Here is a 16,633-nt window from a genome sequence, read left to right on the forward strand (position 1 = left end):
ATTTACAAAAGCAACCGGCTGCGTGACGGCAAAGAGAAATAAGAACAGGCTCGGCGTACCGGCCCGTACAGAACCCCGCGGCAGCCCCCAGGTTCCGACAGATAATCACACACGGGGGTGCGCGCACACACTCAGCCTGTCTGCGAGATCCGCGTGCATGTGCGCAAGGTCCCACCGCTGAAGGCCAGACTGCGCTTCCCTGCAGGCCCGCTTCTCCCACATGCCGTCTGCCTTGTGGTCGGGAAAGCAACAGGCTGCACAAACAGCCGCCCCCCCGCCCGCTACGACACCCACGGGCCTCCCCGGCAGGCTCCTGACAAAGGGCCCCCGGCACGCAGCCAAGTGCAGGGGAGCAGGCGTCCGCCGTCTCGCCGCCTCCGCCCTGGCTGGAACACCTGCCGGCCCCCACCGGCCTGCCGCTGCCCACCTGAGCCTGCAGCTCCCAGGAGGCAGAAACTGGCCTCTTGGCCACCACGTCCCTGGGGGACAGGCTCGGGGCCTGGCCGCCGCTCGGCCACCGCTCAGGGGAGACGTGCCCGTGGGTGCGGTCCCCAGACACCCCACCCCTCAACCCCGCACCTCCCCTGGGAGACGTGCCCTCCCAGACACCCGTGTCTTTCCTGGGTGCCTGCCCTGAGCTGCTGATCCCACCTGGGCCCGGGCGGCCCCTCCCCACCCAGAGCACCCGGGGTTACCTGCAGCTTCCTGGCCATGGCCACCACCTCGTGGTCTGGGGGGTTGTACTTGTAACAGTTGGAGAACATCAGCCGGACGTCGGCTGCGAAGCCCTGCGCGTCTGGGTACTCGCGGCCGTCCATCTTCTTCTGCAACACACGCGCCACGGGGCCGTGAGGGCGCCGCCGCGCCCGAGACCTCGTCCGGGGGCCCGGGGAGAAGGCGGAGGGGCGGCCCTGAGGGCCCGGAGGGGAGGGCCCAGGACCCCGCACACAGGCTGACACTCAGGGAAAAAGAAAAAGGCGCTCCCCAAAGTCCCAGCTCCCGCAACCAAAGTTCCCGGCTCTACGTTTTGACCAACTGTTCACACGCCGACATCCCCGCTGGCAGGAGCTCCGGTGGGGAGCAAGCAACTTCCGGCGAACAGTCGCTCTCTACCAGTGTAGGGGGCTACTCGGTTATCAGAATGAGACATTTAATTTTAGCTAGCCTGCTTCACAGAGCACCAGGTCGCCCCGCTGCCCCGCCGGGAGCACGGGATGACTGGCTCTGCGGGGGCGGCGGGGACAGACGTGCAGCCAGCCAGGGACCACGGTGTGGCGGCTAAGATCGGGGCAGACGGGGCAACGGCTCTCGACGGAGAGAGCTCCCCATGCCTGGATGGGTTCACACGGATATGAGCTCATCAGTCAGGGACCTCGTGTCGGGCGTAGGAGATGCCCGCTCACCCTGGGGGCCATGCTCTACTGCAGCAGGACATTGTGGGCTGGAGCCTAACCACCTACCTCGCCGGCACCTAGACTAACACAGTCCTGGCCTCGGTGGAGGGATTGGTGGTGGTCAGACTCCAGGACCTGCAGCCTCTGTAGCCTAGGACACACGGTCCTCCTCTGCCTCCCACTGGAGAGCTTCCAACAGCACTGGGGCTGCCTGGCTCCAGCCCTCTGCACAGCCTCCCCATTCTGGGGTAGCTCAGCCAGGAAGGAGAAATGGGCACCCGAGCCCCTCTCAACTTCTGCAAGATTCTCAGACTCCAGCCCTGATTTGACAGCCGGCCACTTTCCTGGTGCATCTGGGAGCCCAAGTACCGCTGCCCCACTGTCAAAACCTGCTTGGAAAGAGCCGGCCTGAGCCAGGAGCTAATCCAGAGAGATGTAACCAAACCATTAGCTGGAAGCATCTCTGGAAAGGGCGGCTACGACACCAGAGGTTAGGTCTTCTCTCCACCCGCCTCTGCTTTGCTTGGATCCTTGACCCTCTACTCCTATCTTACTCACACAAATTAAAAGAAAAAATCAGTCAAAGAAAAGTAGCTGACACTCCCGGGCTCCCAGTAGGAGCAGGGCCACTGCAGCACTGAGCGAGTCCAAGAAAGCCGGAGCCCTGCCCTCGCAGTTAGGAGGAGGATCAGAGAAGGTGAGGAAGCTGCTCGGTCACCCAGCTCAGCCAGGCCCGCCTGACTCAGCCAGTTCCCCGGGAACCACTGTCCTAGATGGCCAGGTCTGTCCTGTCCCTTGGCGGGCAGGAAGACTTCCATTAAGGAGAGTCTGCCCCAGACAGGTACACGAGGCAGTGTCCAGGTACACGAGGCAGAATGACGGAGCCCAGCGGCTCAGGGCCCAGACCCCATCGGTGCAAAGAGACCACCTGCCCCTTTTGTGGGGTTACCTTTCCAGGTGACGGTCCAACGGCCAGGGACGATCCTCAGACCGTCAGAGACCGATCCAGACCGAGGAAGGGCAGCTGTGCTGGGGCCCACGCCCGACGGGGGCTCAGGAACCCCTCCTGCATGCACTCAGGGAAGACCCCAGGTCTCCTGCCCTCGCGGCTGCTGCTGCCAGCCGGGGAATTTTCTCCATCTCTGCCTGGCCCAGACCTGCTCTTCTCTGCTTGTACACAAGTGACCTGACCCGGAGGAAAACCCACAAAAGCCAAGGGGGAAGCCCCCAGTGCAGGGAGACCCTGCTGCGGGAATCGGGAGGCCGGGGCTCCCGGTCTCAGCTCCGCCGCCACCCCCTCCAGCGCCCACTTCTGTCCAGGGAGGGGCTGGGCCACGGGAAAGGGCCTCCTCGCCTAACGTTACAAAGACCTGCAAACGCGCCAGGATGAAAACGAACGAGATGACGAAACCGGCTCAAGAGGAATAGATGAGGAGGAAGCCGCCGGTTCGGTGAGCGGCGAGCGTGCGTAGGGCAGAGCACACCTTCCTCCCTGACCCTGCCAGACCCACGCCAGGGCCCCGGGCCAGCCCTGAGGCCCAGTTTGCTGCTGGAGGGCAGGCCAAGGGAGCCGGGCAACGCCCCAAGCCTGCTGAGTTGCCCCCGGGCCGGCACAAGACATCGGCACCACGACAGCCCCTCGGGACGTCAGGCCGCCCTGCAGACGCCAGGGGCCGCCCAGACAGGGGAAGAGGGCCCGGCTGGCTCGCCACCCCCGTACCTTGACGGTGCTCAGGTCCATTGGGTGCTTGATGATGTCGTGGTAGTCGTGCAGCTCCAGGGCCTCGGCGTCCACCGGCTTGTAGAAGGGCCAGGCGTAGGCCGCGTGCTTCTTGGACAGCATCTCCTTGAGGATGCTGTCGCAGTGCCGCAGGTGCTCCGAGAGCCGGCCCTTCTTGCCCGCGTGCTGGGGCACCTCGCCGTCCTCCAGGTCCTTCTTGGGCGGCTTGATGGGGCGGCCCCCGCTCTCCCGCCGTGCCACCACCTTGGCCTGCTTGGGGTCCGACAGCGGCGGGGGCGACTCGCTGCGGCTGGCGGTGATGGCGGACGTCGTGGGCGTGGTAGTGTCTGCTTTCCGCTTCACGCCCTTCTTCTGCGACAGCAAAACAACAGTGAGCCCCGGGATCCGGGATCAGAACCGCTGCGGTGGCGCCCCCGGAGCGCGGACCAGCTGCCAGGCACCGAGTGAAGCAAGGACATGCATGGCCGTGGCCATCCTCCCGGGGCCCCGCGCCACGCAGGACGCCGAGGCTCAGAGGGGCCACGTTGCCGGCCCCGAGGTCACACAGCTGGCGGTGGTGAGGCTGGACTCCGAACGTACCCCCGGGCCGTCCCCGAGCCTCGCCCAAGCCCCCAGGCCCCGCGCGCGCGCACGCACGGTTGCGCTAGGCGCTCTCACCACCCCGAGAGGCGTGAGGTGCAGCACGCGGCCCGCCACGCAGCCCACCCGTGACCGGGATTGGGCCGCGGCTCAGGGACTCGCACAACCGAGGTGGCACCGTGACTGGGACCGTCACCAAGTGGGGCTGGGGCTTGGGGACAGCGGGGACGAGAGGACCCCCCCTGGGCAAAGGCCAGAGGGGCGTCCCAGACGCGGGCCTCAAAGCTGGCGCTCCCAGGACAGTGGCAGCCACGGGACGAGGGGGTCAGGAGGAGCATGCGGGGGGCAGGGCGGGGGCAGCGGCCCAGCCGGGAAACACAAGCAGCAGCACGAGGTCTAGGACCAAGGACTCCGGGGGGCTAAGTGCCTGGGCAGGGCTGGACTTGACCCTGAGGGCAGCAGACGTCACAGAGCTACTTCCTGCCGCGGGGGGGAAGGAAACACTGAAATGACCAACGAGCACCTGGTGGGTGTGTCCAGTGCGTGAGAGCGCGTTTCTAGTGCCTGGGTGGCCAGGGTCGCCGTGACCCCGAGGCCAGCCCGGGGGGCTCCCCTCCCCTCAGCTCGGGCGGGCGGGCGGAGCAGCCCCCGGGAGCCAGGCGCACCCGGGCCGCCGGCCTCACGGGGGTCTGCTGTCTGAGAGCCACCGAAGTCACCGCCCCAGCCAAGCCGCTGCCCCCAGGCTGGCGGGCGCGAGCCAGCCACCCACACACACTTCACGGGCGCCCACGGAGGCCAAGCACGTGCCACGGGGCCCGGGGGCTCACTGGGCCACGGCAGACGGGACATGCTCCAAGACAGCCGGGCGCTGAGTGAGGCGGCCGGGCCAGGCGCCGCCCGAGTACAGGCAGTGAAGGCCACGGGGGAGAGGAAAGCGACGGAGATGGCATTTTACCTTGGGGGAGCCATTTAACCCCTCTGAGCGCCTGCTTCCTCATCTGTAAGATGGGGGAAATACTGCCTGCCCCAGAGGGTCGCTCGCTGTGAGGGTCAAATCGGAGAAGACGATACACATCAGTGGCCGGCACGGGGGCCCGCTCAGAGCAGGAGACTCAGCCGTCCTCGCCGGCCCCGGATCTCGCGGGGAGCACCCGCTCCGAGCCCAGGCCCGGCCGTGGAAAGCCCCAGGGAGCCGGGGGAGGGGCGTGCGCTCACACTCACGGGCCGCCCTCCCCACGCCAAGGCAATCCGAGCGCAAGCGTGGGCGGGGAGGGCCGGGACCCGCCTCCTTTTCTGCACCGCCCTCCCTCGGCCCACGCACTGCAAAGGCCGGCGAAGCTGGGGCTCAAGCGCAGCCGCCCTCACCAGCTGTGTGACCTGCCGCTCCGAGCCTCGGGCTCCTTGTCCGTGTCAGGAACCGCGGCCCACCTCGCGGGCGTGGCGCGGGGAGGGGACCCGTCCAAAGTCACATACGCCCAACGCCCGACGAGCGGGCGGTCGAACGAGCGGTTGGTGCCAGGGGAAAGCGGCGAGCGCCCTCCGGCCCGCCCCGCACCTGCCCGCGTCCAGGACGCCCCGGGGGGAAGCTCACCTTGACGACGGGCGGCGTGGGCGGGACCACGGGGATGATGGGCGTCGCGGGAGGGGGCGGGGCGGCAGCCGGGGGGACGGGGGCCGACGTGACGTTTGCAGTGATGGTTGGCACGGGGGTGGCAGCAATGACGGGCGTCTGGGAGACCGCGGGGGGCACGCTCTGGAAGGGGGGCGCCGGGGAGACAGAGGACACGGCCGCCACTTGCTGCGTACCTTGAGGACAAAGGAAAGGAGGCTGAACTGAGCCGGCTCTACCAGCCATGCTCTGGACGCTGCCAGGACCATCCCCTCCAGCCAGGGCCCGCCGGTGCCAGCAGAGCCCCCCCCGCCCCCGGCCGAGACCCCGGCCCTCATCGGGGCTGCCTCCGTGGTCTGAATGAGTGAGCCGGGACCAGGTGCACAGCCCAGCAGGAAGAGCCAGGGGGCTGACTCGGGTTCCACAGGTGACCAGCCTCAGCCCCGCCTGTAAGTGGGAAACACCCTGACCTCTCTGGGAGGCTGGGCCGCCCAGGAAGCTCACCATCGGGACGCACCTCTGTTCCAGGTTCCCGGACCAGGTAAGGTCACCCACCCCTGGGGCTCCCCGTGCTGAGCTTAATCCCCACCGCTCCCTGACAGGTCACAGAGAACACAAAGCATGCTGAAGAGGCAGCCTCCTCGGAGGGGCCAAAGGGACAGCGTGGCCTCCTCAGAGCTGGGCGGTGAGGGGGGCGGGAGAGAAGCAGCGCAGGGACAGAGCAGGAGCGCGAGATCCCTGCCCGGAGCGAGGCTCCGAGGCGGGCGCAGCACGGGCCCCAGGCCTGCAGGCCACACACAGCAGAGGCCCGGCTCCGGAGCTCGGGTCGTCACTGACCCGGCCCTGCAGATGGGAGAACGGAGCCCAGAGGGGTGGAGGGACCCTCAGAGGAGCCGCTGTCATCGGCGCCCTGCCCACCCGCCAGAGGTGGCGAGGAGGACCGCACGAACCACCGCTTTACCTGCACTCTGGGTTCCCGAGGCTGGTTTCCGGCCTTTGCCCTTTGGAGCAGGGGGTAATAACTCAACTTCCTCCTGGGGCATCTGGGCCACTTTCTGCAGAAAAATTTTCTCTAAGGCTTGGGCCATGAGCACTATGTCATCTGTGGGCTGAAGACACAGGAGAGGTAAGGTTACCTGCTGGAAAGGAGCTGTGTGTCTGCAGCAGAGAAACACGTGGTGGTCGCTCAAGAAAAACATTTAGTTAGAAAGCTGTGATGTGGCGGGGCAGGAGGGAGGCGAAAAGAATATATTGTAACGTGGAAACTCTCGGAAGAATTCAAAAAACACGAAGGATAAAAACCACCCTTTATCCCATCCCAGAGAAAAAAAGGTCCAAGCGTGTGGACGTTTTAAAGCATCTGGTATATATATCGACGCCCTCCGAAAAGGCTGTTCTAACGTTCCCTCCTTCGAGCAGGGGACGGGGCGGGGCGGGGGGAGGGCGGTCCACACACAAGGCGACCGCTCAAATGTGTGGCCTGTGGGACCCGCACGGGGGGATCGCGGCCAGACAAGGGCCGAGCGCGAGGCTGGGACGCACCCTGGGCCTGTCTGCGAGCTGCTGCAGAGCGCCCAGCCCGGCGGGCACCGGCCAACCCCAGCTGGCCCTCCACCCCAGGCCTCCCCGGGGCCAGGGGCAGCTCACGGGGGCACGTAGGGCCCACGCCACACCGTCTTCTTACCTTGTTATAAATATAACAATTTGTAAACATGGTGTTGAAGTCCTGCATACATTCACTCGCGCTCCAATAATAATTATTCTCCAGTCTCTTCTTAATAGTCCCCATGTCCATTGGGTTTTTTATTATCTTATGATAATCCTAAGAAAGAAATGTTCAGGGGTGTTACTGTTGGATTCAAATTCTTGACGACTTCGCGATTCCCAAGCACAGAGATCGTGCAGGAGACAGTCTCCTCAGGGATCTGGGTACCGGGCCTGGACCCAAGTTTCTGCTCACCTGAGGGCAGGTGGGCGTGAGGTCTGGGGCGAGTGCTCGGCCAGCATAATCCCTGACCGGCCTCTGGCCTGAGCGGGGTTCTGTGTGGACGCACAGACCCGCAGGGCTGGGGCAGAGCCCAGAGCTGTTCTAGGCTCCGGAGGTGGGGCTGAGACCCCTCGCCAGATTCCCAACTTCACTTGGGGGCCCGCAGTGCCGGGGGGCCAAGCTGGCCCAGGACCCAGGCCGCCAAGTGCTAGCCCAGGGCTTCCCCTCGCAGGACTCAGGGGCTCTCTATTCGGGTCCAAAAGAGAAAGCCGTCAGACGGGCAGGTAGGCGCCGGGCACGCAGCTGAGGAGCTATCCCTGGCAAAGTGGGCCGCACCCCCCTTTTGAGCACAGGGTTTCAGCTGTGGACGCGTCACTCCACAGGACAGTGCCGGGCACAGGATGAAGACACAGGTGAGCTCTAGGCCTGAGCCCCATCGCCGGCTCCCCCTACAGCCACCCACAGGCCACGGGTCCTCCCTGCTTCCTGCACCTGGGCAGCCGCCCTCCACTCCCCCACCCGCCTAAGTATCCCCTGTGCTCCTTGGTCATCGTGGGTCCCGAGCTGTGCCTGGCTTATCAGGACCAGCCGCCTCCAGGCGCCATCTCTGCCAAGGCCAGGGGGACCGTCCTCCCAGGAGTCGGGGCCGCGGAGGGGCAGGGGCGGCGGGTAGGGGGCCACTCACGGGCAGGTTCAGCTTGATGGCGTCCACGGGCTGGTAGAAGGGCCAAGCGAACTGGTGTTTCCAGAGCGTCTTCACCACCACGTTCTGCATGTACTGCAGCTGGTTGGTCTTGCGGCCGGGCTTGGCAGGGTTGGAGACCTCCGGCGGGGGCGGGTTCACAGGGCCCGGGACCGCCGGGATCCCCGCAGGGGCGACCGTCGTCGTGGTGGACATCCTCCGGCTGCTGGCTCACTGGCCGTCACGGCAGCAGCTCGGCGAGGCCCTGGCTTCCTCTGTGCTCCCCGCCGAGGTGCGACATCCCATGTCTGGGCCCAGTCAGGCAGCACCTGCGGGGGAGGAGGGACGGCAGGGAACGGCCGGTCACCCCGGGTCCCCGAGCACAGCCGTGCGGTCACGTGAGGCCACGTCGGCGTACTCCCCCCGCTCGGGCCAACCCTCGCCTGTCCCAGAACCACGCTCCCACTGCTGCCCTCAGGCTGGAGCAGGGAGAGACACAGGTGACGGGCCAGAAGGCCAGCAGCTGCCACCCGGGCAGGCGGGGAGGCGGCCGTCCAGGTGGGGGCCACTGTCGGCTCACTCCCCCCTCCAGCCGCCTGCTGCTCTCGACCGTGGCAACGTTTGAGGGAACGATCCGCACGTAGCGAGCTACGACGTGGACCGGCAGGAGGTGCGTGGAACCACGCGTGGCACACGCGGCCAGGGCCCTCTGAGCGAGGCCACCGACGGAGGTTCTAACGTAGCCATGAGAACGGGCTCTGGTTTGTGATGGTGGCTGGGCCGTGACAGGCCGGCCCTCGGCCAGTCGGGCGGGGGCGGGGGTGGTGGGAGAAGGCGATGGGAGCCTGTAGCCGCAGCGAGTGAGGGGCTGCAGGACCACACCCCGACTCTCGGAATGTTCTCTGAGCGTGGAGCTGGGAAGGAAGCGGCCGCCGCTGCCCCACGCGTGCCACCAGGAGACCGACTGGCACCAAGAAAAATGTCGTGCGGTAAAGGGTGAAGGGGCCGCCCCTGGTATCAAAACCCCACCACGTCTTGGGAGGAAGTCGGTGGCCCCAACGTCACTTGAGGACGCAGAACGCGCTGGGGGCTGCACAGGAAATCTGGACCCGGGCGGCGTCTGTGCCCGCTGTACCCCGTAGGGGTTTACGTGCACCTGTCACGGGGCTGAGCCGGGTTGGGCTGCGTGGCAGGGCCCGCGCGGGGGCCAGCCTTCGGCGAGGACAGAGCAACGCGCGTCAGCCGCTGGAAGCAGGCCCTCTACGACTTGCAAAGGCAGATCGTTAAAACTGGGGAGAGTTTTCGAGCTGGCGGACGGACGTCCTGCAGGCAGCCTGCTCTGCCACGTGGGCGTGTTTACACCACGGTCATCGGCACGAGGTACAGACCGGGGGCCCCCCGTGCCAGCTCGTTAAACCCCGGCCACTGCCTCCTCAGCGCCCCCCGACCAAGAGGGAAGAGGACTCAAAACAGACGTCGGGCACACCTTGCCCACCGAGCAAACCCGTCCCGCTTGCCCGCCCTTCCTCGGAGGAACGCTCTGGAGCACACCTGGGGGCCCACCCGCCCGCCATCCTGGGGCCTTCAGCTCCTCTCCTCCACGCTCTCCCCAGGCGAGCGGGCGCCTCTCACGCGCCCCCATCTCGCCAACCCGGGGCGGCGCCCTGGCCCCCAGGGCAGCTCCGTACAGAGGGTGGCCGTGCCCGCCGGGCTGGCGGCGCCGAGGCTGCAACACACCACCAGACGGAGAGGCGCCTGAGTGCTCACCCTCGAGCCCCACCCCCAGCGGGCCTGACCCCTTCTGGCCCAGCACCACCGCCTCCTGCTGGGGTCTCTGCGAACCTCCCACGGGCCTGCCCTCCCCTCGATGGCCTTGCCCTACACGGGGCTCCTGTCCAAACCAGCACTGCGTGTCCCGCTCTGGCCAGTGACTCGTCTCCCTGTCCTGGATGCTGTGGCCACGCAGGCCCGCACCCTCCCTCTTTCTCCTCTGGCTCCTCTGCCCTAACGCCACCACCCGCCAGGGCCTCCCGGACCCTGCCGGACCCCGGGCAGCTCGGGGTGCAGAGCAGATGCCGGGGCCACAGGCTCCTGTTCGCAATCCCAGCTCTGCGCTTCGCCAGCCATGGCATCTGGTCCCCGTGTCCCCACAGGGCTCCGTGAGACTAAAGGGATCCAACCCAGAGCGCTCAGGTCAGTGCTGGACACGTACCAATCGCCACACGGTGCTGCCGCGATCGCTGTGGCGGCTCCCTACGTGGGGGGACCCAGGGTCCGTGAGGGAAGGATGCACCCCGTTCCTGCCACCCCCCACCCTGGGCCTAGACGCCGGCCCGGTGCACCGCGGGCCGCCAGATGTGGGGTGGGCGGGCGGGCAGGTGCCCAGTGCCCGGCGCTGCTGCTGCACGGTCCAGGGAGCAGGGAACGGGTGGGACGCGGCACACCGGCCCCCTCCGAGCGCAAGGACAAGACAGACACAGCTCTCCGCGGGGACGTGCGGGGGCTGCCGTCAGGACCCTCGGCCTGGCCTCTGCCCCGCCTCCCTCTTTCTGACCAATGACCAGCTACCCCGTACCCACAGCTGAGCAGGAAGCCGGCCCCCGCAGCAAACGCGGGACACACATCCCCATCACGGGGTGAGCACCCAGCGGCCGCGCGGCAGAGCCGGGGGGTCCCAGACAGCGTGGCTAAGCTCTGAGCCCAGGGCCTGGCCCGGCACACGCTCCCCGGACGCCAGCGTTCACCCCGGGCCACAGGGAGTCCCGAGGTGTGGAAACACTTGGGACCCCAGCAGGGTCTGTGAGGTCTAGAGGGGACACGTGCAAAAGGTGCTGGATGCCCCAACGGGCTGGGGGATGGCACGTGGCAACGGGACCTCCCCCTCTCTGCAAACAGGAATGTTGCCCCGAGCAGCTCCACTGGAACGAGGCGGGGTGGGGGTGGGGGGGCATGCACTCAGAACCTTGCAGGAACGTGCGGATGACCGCGGGGGTTGTGGTGTCCCCCGTCAGGTGGTGCCACATAGCACCCCCCACGGCGGAGGCAGGCACCTGGCTTGTCCTCTGTCCCCGGCAGCCTGGGCACCGGCTCAACCAGGGAAGAAGGAAGGGCAGCTAGAGCGTGAGAGGTTGGGGGGCACCCCCCTCCCCAAGCCCCTTCCATCCCAGGAGCCAGGACCCACCTCCTCGGGAGGGCTGCGTGGCTGGGGAGGAGAGTGGCAAGGGACAGCCGGGGCGCTTGGGCATGACCCTCTCCGGTGGGACATACGATCGCACGGCTGTCCCCTCTGGGTGGCGGGTGGAGTAAAGGGGCCACGCGGCTCCCTTCTGGGGCACAGCCTTCACTCCTTCACACGCAGCCCAGACCTCAGGGCCAGCACGTACGGGCCGAGTGGAGCCACAGCGAGAGCCTGGCCTCGCCTCTCCCGCAGTCCCACAGGCCCGACAGCGACCCCGAGGAAACCAGACCCCGGCTGAGCACGGACAGGAATGCAGAAGGCCACACTCCGCCTCGGGACGCTCCCACGAGGGGCAGGAAGATGACGGAGGTCCCCAGCACTCAGGACCTCACACCCACAGCACACGGGCCCCAAGGCTGCTCTCTCCCTTTCTGCTTGCGGTTCTGAACTGGTGGATTTTTTTTTTTTTCTCTATAAGAACGTGTTACTTTTGCAAAAAGAAAAAAGTGTAAAGGGATTTCTTATTGGGAAAAATGTACAAACGTGGCCAAGCATCTCAGAGCTCGTTTCCCTTCCTCTGGGGCCTGGGGACAGGCCAGGCAGCCCCGTGTGCTCCGCCCGGGGGGAAATTCGGGGGCTGCGATGACCCTGAAGTCTTGGCTCGCCCTCGGCAGGGCCACCGGTGGGAGGCGCGGTCGGCCACCCCCGTGTGGCCCGGAAGGCCGAGAAACCCCTCCCCCCAGCGCCCACCTGTCGGGGCAGCAGAGGGCACGGGGATGGATGCCAAGGGTGCCGTCTGTGCTCCCCGCCGCCGGCAGCTGTGCTGTCCGTCAGCCTCCCGGTCTGGGCGGGGGTCAGGGCCACAGTCTGAGACCGGGAAGGCACAGGCTGCTTCCAGAGAGAAGCTGGAACTTCAAGAGTCTACCAGCTGACCCTCTCACAGGGCTCAGCCCTGAGCCGACATCAGTAACGGACAAGAGGTGTGGAGGGACGTGGGGGGTTGAAACAACAGGAAGGGGAGACTGCGGGGGAGTCCCCCACTACCCGCGCCCGGGGTCCCCCGGCCGCACAGGAACAGACTCTCACCGTGCTTCTCGGAGAAGCACCAAGAAATACAGCGGGCGGCCGGCCACGGCTGAGAGCCCTTCTAACCTCTGCTGAGGGTGAGACCACGTGATCCTAGGAGGTCAGTGACCGGGCCCGTCGCACAGATGATGAAGCTGAGGCTCCTCCATCCCTGGGCTATCCCCTGAGCCTACCCACATGGAGATTCGGGGACATAAGCCCAAGACCCCGTGCCTCCCCAACCTGGCTCCCGGCATCGCGGGTGACACAGGGTGAGAGGAGGAGCCGGGCAGCTAAGGAACCAGATGGCCCCACCGCAACCAACGGCAAGCCCTGGGGGCAGGCAGGCACAGGCCAGCAGTGCCCCTCCAAGTCCCTGGTGTGATCCTAACTTCCGGCCAGAGATGCCAAGAGGGCCCCCGACACGAGGACCACGCAGAAGGGCAGCGGGGAGTGCCCACTTGGGCCTGCCACACCGGGGTTCATCCCAGGCCCCCTCCTGGCTGAGCCCCGGCCGCATGGCCATCAGCTTGTCTAGCGCCCCCAACTCAGCCCCACGGATGGAGGCACGGCTCCCAGCCACGACGACGTGGGAGGCCAGGGACATCACGGAGAGCGGTGAGAGAGCTGGGTGACACTGGCCCCCCCAGGTGGAAAAAAGGAGGTGCCCCGCGGTTCCCAAGCCACGTGGGGAGGGGCCACAGCAAAGGGACAGGGGCAGAGCCCGAGGATCCCTGGATACCCACCTCTGCGTGCCATGAAGACACAATGAGGTCACACTTGGGATGGATCCAGCCTATGCGATGGGATGGACCCGTTTAAAACACAAACGCAGCTTCCCACGTCCCCCAGCCGCCACGCCCCAGCGCATCAGGAGCAGCCCGTCACCCTCCTCCTGACTCCACGTGGTCCTGGCAGGGAACCACAGGCCACCCAGCGGAGCCGCCCTGGCCGGAGCCGGGGAGCCGGGCAGGAGACGACAAAGGTGCAGACAGAGGCGGCCTGTCCATCGAAGAACAAGGAAGCGTCCTGCTCCTCTCCCCACGGCGCCCTCCGGGCCTGTCCCCTCCCGGTGGGTGCTGGCCCCTCGGGTGGTCTCCTCGGCCCAGCAGGCCTAGGCTCCACGTGGGAACACAGGCCATGCCAGGCCCCACCCAGGACAGAGGCCTCGTCACCCTGCCCACCTGGCCTCACCAGCTGGGGATCCAAAGTTGCCATGGCCGCCTCCAGGCCTCCGCCTCGAGGGAAGTCCAGTGGGGTGCCCACAGGCCCCCAAATCGAGGGAAACAAGGCAAATTCAAGGCAGGGGGCGGGTACCAGAAGGGCCTGGCCCGTTCCCATGTTCCAAGCCATTGAGGCTGGGCGGGGACACCAGGAGGGGCCACAGAAGGAGCAGACAGAAGGTCCAGCTGGGACCCCACCCCGGGTTCCCAGGTCAGCCCGTGGCACCCAGAGCTCACAGGTAAGCGTGCCAGCTCTGGCTCTCAGCACACTGTCGAGCTGCCCCCTGGGGGCGGGAGCAAAGCCCCCACAGATGCCCACCCTCCTGGGACAGCCCGTGAGCCCCGGGGACACCTGACGTCCCCTCACTCCAGCACTCGGACACGAGCAGGCCTCGCCCGCCGGGAACGGGGGGAGCAAACACTGCCACCCGGCCTCACGGGACAGGCCAGAGCCTGACAGCCGCTCTCCCCGAGCCAGGTGTGTCCTGAGTGAACCTTTCAGGTCTCAGAACCCAGCGAGTGCACCATTCCGTGGGGCGGGCGGAGGGGGTCTCCCAGAGACACCCCCGGCCCCCTGGGTCTGAGATAACATAGCAAATCAGACACGGCATTCTGCAGGGAAACACACAAATGTTCAGTCCAGGAGTAAAAAAGGACCACAGACAGCCTTGTATCAGCGGTCAAGGGTCAGCTTTCATCGCAAAAAAATCAGGAGAAAAGCTCACCCGCCCCGAGTCGTGCTCTGGGGTCACAGCTGGAGCGGAGGAGGGCGGCCCATCACAGGGGTCGGATTCCCCGCCGAGCCCGGGACCCCTCCCGGCCCCCACGTGGCCCGGAGGGAGGACGGCCGGGGCAGGTGCGGTGGTGGCGCCCGACCCCAGCGCCTGTGCCCTGGGCCACTTTGTGACAAACACCTGCCGGGCAGTGAGGCAAGCGGCACTTACTTCAACACTGTCTCTCTGGCCATCTTTGGGATCCAACGTCAACGCGTTGGGGGTGACGGCGGTGCTGGGGCTTTTTACAACTCCTAAAAAGCCCCCGCCTTTTAGACGTGGGTACCAAACGTCTTACGAAGGAAACATGCCTGGAGCTTGCTTCATGATAACGGGGAGGTGGGAAGGAGGTTGAGATGAGCGGGGCTCCGGAGGAGACAGGACAGGGCAGGGGTGCTCGTGCAAGAAGCTGAACACCCCGGGGCCTCTACTGTCTCTCGACTGGCCACACTGGGAAGCCCCTCCCCCACCACAAGAAGAGGGCGACCCCCCCTTTCCCTGGGCGCTCGGGACCCTGCGTTGCCCACCACCACAGTGACAGCGAGATTTGGGGGACATGACCCTGATCCTTGTGGCCGCTCGCCTGGCGGGGAAAAGGACGACAGGTCGGGGGATGGGGGAGACGGACTCAGGCAGGATAACCCGGCCCGGGCGGGGCAGTGCAGGTGACAGGGCCCAGCGCCCTAAACCCAGACGTATAAAACCCCCCGCAAGCTACCAAGTCTCCCCTTCACCACCCCCCAGAGGGATGGGGGTGTCTCATGTCCTGGGGGCAAAGACGTGCCGTCCGATCTCACCGGAGTCCAAGCCCACCGCCCCCCCACACACACACCGCGGGGCTGGAAACCAGCCTTCTAGGAGGTGGGGTTTGGAGAGGAGCCTTGAGGATCCGCTGGCCTGGCCGGTGGTGTGCACCGCACGGGAACACCCGGGCCGAGGGCAGGGACGGGGCCCCACTCCTCAGAGGGGAAACCGAGGCTCAGAGAATCCCCCCCCCCACCTCCCGGGGCTGCCCGACGGGGCGGGAGGCGGCACCACAGACGGGCGCGAAGGTCAGAGTGAAGACACCCCTCCCCCAAAGCGGGAGGATCTGAAACCGCCCAGAGAGGAAATGCTCCGACAAACCGCAAAAGCCCTTGAACAGCAAGAGAAAACGCAGAGACGGGGGTTCTGGCGGGATCCCGGAGAAGCGTCCAGAAAGCCAAACGGCCGGTCAGCGGCAGGCGGGGGACACTGGCCGGTCACCCCACCCTCCAGAGTCACCCACACGCCACTCCGCGAGGGACTCTGAGCCGGGCACCCCTGGCTGCAGACCGGCGGAGGGGGACCCGAGTGTCCCCGGCTCTGGGGCAGGTGGACCCGGAGGTCATGGCCATCTCCCCGCCCCTGGGCTCATCCTCTGGGACCCACCTCATTCCTCCCTGGGGAACTGGAATCCGAAATAAAGTGCAGAGAACAGGCCCCTGTAGGCTCGCTCAGCCCAGAGGGACACATCAGAAGAGCCAGGACACCAGGGCTATTCAGGGTCCTGGACAAACAAGGAGAGAGTGGGGACCTCTGTCCAGGTGCCACTGTGGGAAACACCCTGAAAACGCAGCAGCGGCAGCTCCGGCGCTCCCGCCACAGACAGGACCACAGCAGGCAGAGGAGGGCACTCCTGAGCAGCCTGGACCCTGACAGGTATCGCGGGGTGCCAGACGGAGGGTGCCTCACTCACCAGCAGCAGGGGAAGGACCTCCAGCCACGGGGCGGGGATGAGGCCGGGCTCAGAGGAGGAGGCAGGTGGAGGGGGTCCTCCGCAGGCTCCTGGGTTGGCGGGCGTTGGGCCTGAAGGGGGAAGTCCTGAGCCACGTTCAGGAAGGAGGGAAGGCTTGTAGGGGGTGCTGACGTTCAGAGGGGTGGTCAGAGGTAGGAAAAAAGCCAGCGAGTGACTCCTCTATCCCAGGGGGTGGGGGGGCAGGGCCTGCGTTCCCTCCGCCTTCCCTCTTGCCCTGCTCAGACCCACCGGCCCTGCCGGCCACGAGAACGGCCTTCCTGAGTCGGGTGACTCAGGTACCCCTGGGGGGCCCCATGCTACACGGCCCCGACTCCCTGGGCCCCATCCTGGCGTCGGTGGGGGTCACGTGGGCTCCACTTTCCAGGTGGGGGGGCAGAGGCTCAGAGGTCAAGGGGCACGAGGCCATCCAGTCAGAAGCAGAGCCAGGCTGTGAGCAAGGCCGTCCACCCAACCCCAAAGACTCCTCCACCTGACCTCCCTGGTGGCACGGTGGTTAAGAATCCGCCTGCCGGCATTCCCTGATGGCGCAGTGGTTAAGAATCCGCCTGCCAATGCAGAGGACACGGGTTCGAGCCCTGGTCCGGGAACATCCCACATGCCACGGAGCAACTAAGCCCGTGAGCCA

The 16,633-nt window shown here is 66.5% G+C and overlaps 1 protein-coding gene across 2 annotated transcripts in view; it reads right to left on the reverse strand.

Annotated features, from left to right (window-relative positions):
* BRD3 (bromodomain containing 3) overlaps nt 1-16,633 on the reverse strand; it is a 34,733-nt gene that overhangs the window by 11,558 nt on the left and 6,542 nt on the right. For both annotated transcript variants that reach the window (XM_067040313.1, XM_059073295.2), the window contains exons 2-7: nt 7,996-8,321; nt 7,008-7,145; nt 6,285-6,432; nt 5,306-5,520; nt 3,115-3,486; nt 696-824 (exon numbers count right to left, since the gene is read on the reverse strand). In XM_067040313.1, coding sequence (XP_066896414.1) covers nt 696-824; nt 3,115-3,486; nt 5,306-5,520; nt 6,285-6,432; nt 7,008-7,145; nt 7,996-8,208 — 1,215 coding nt within the window. In that variant the 5' untranslated portion in view covers nt 8,209-8,321. The remainder of the gene's footprint in view (nt 1-695; nt 825-3,114; nt 3,487-5,305; nt 5,521-6,284; nt 6,433-7,007; nt 7,146-7,995; nt 8,322-16,633) is intronic.

Source organism: Kogia breviceps, chromosome 8 (assembly GCF_026419965.1).
Source record: "Kogia breviceps isolate mKogBre1 chromosome 8, mKogBre1 haplotype 1, whole genome shotgun sequence".
In the NCBI taxonomy this organism is placed as follows: domain Eukaryota; kingdom Metazoa; phylum Chordata; class Mammalia; order Artiodactyla; family Physeteridae; genus Kogia; species Kogia breviceps.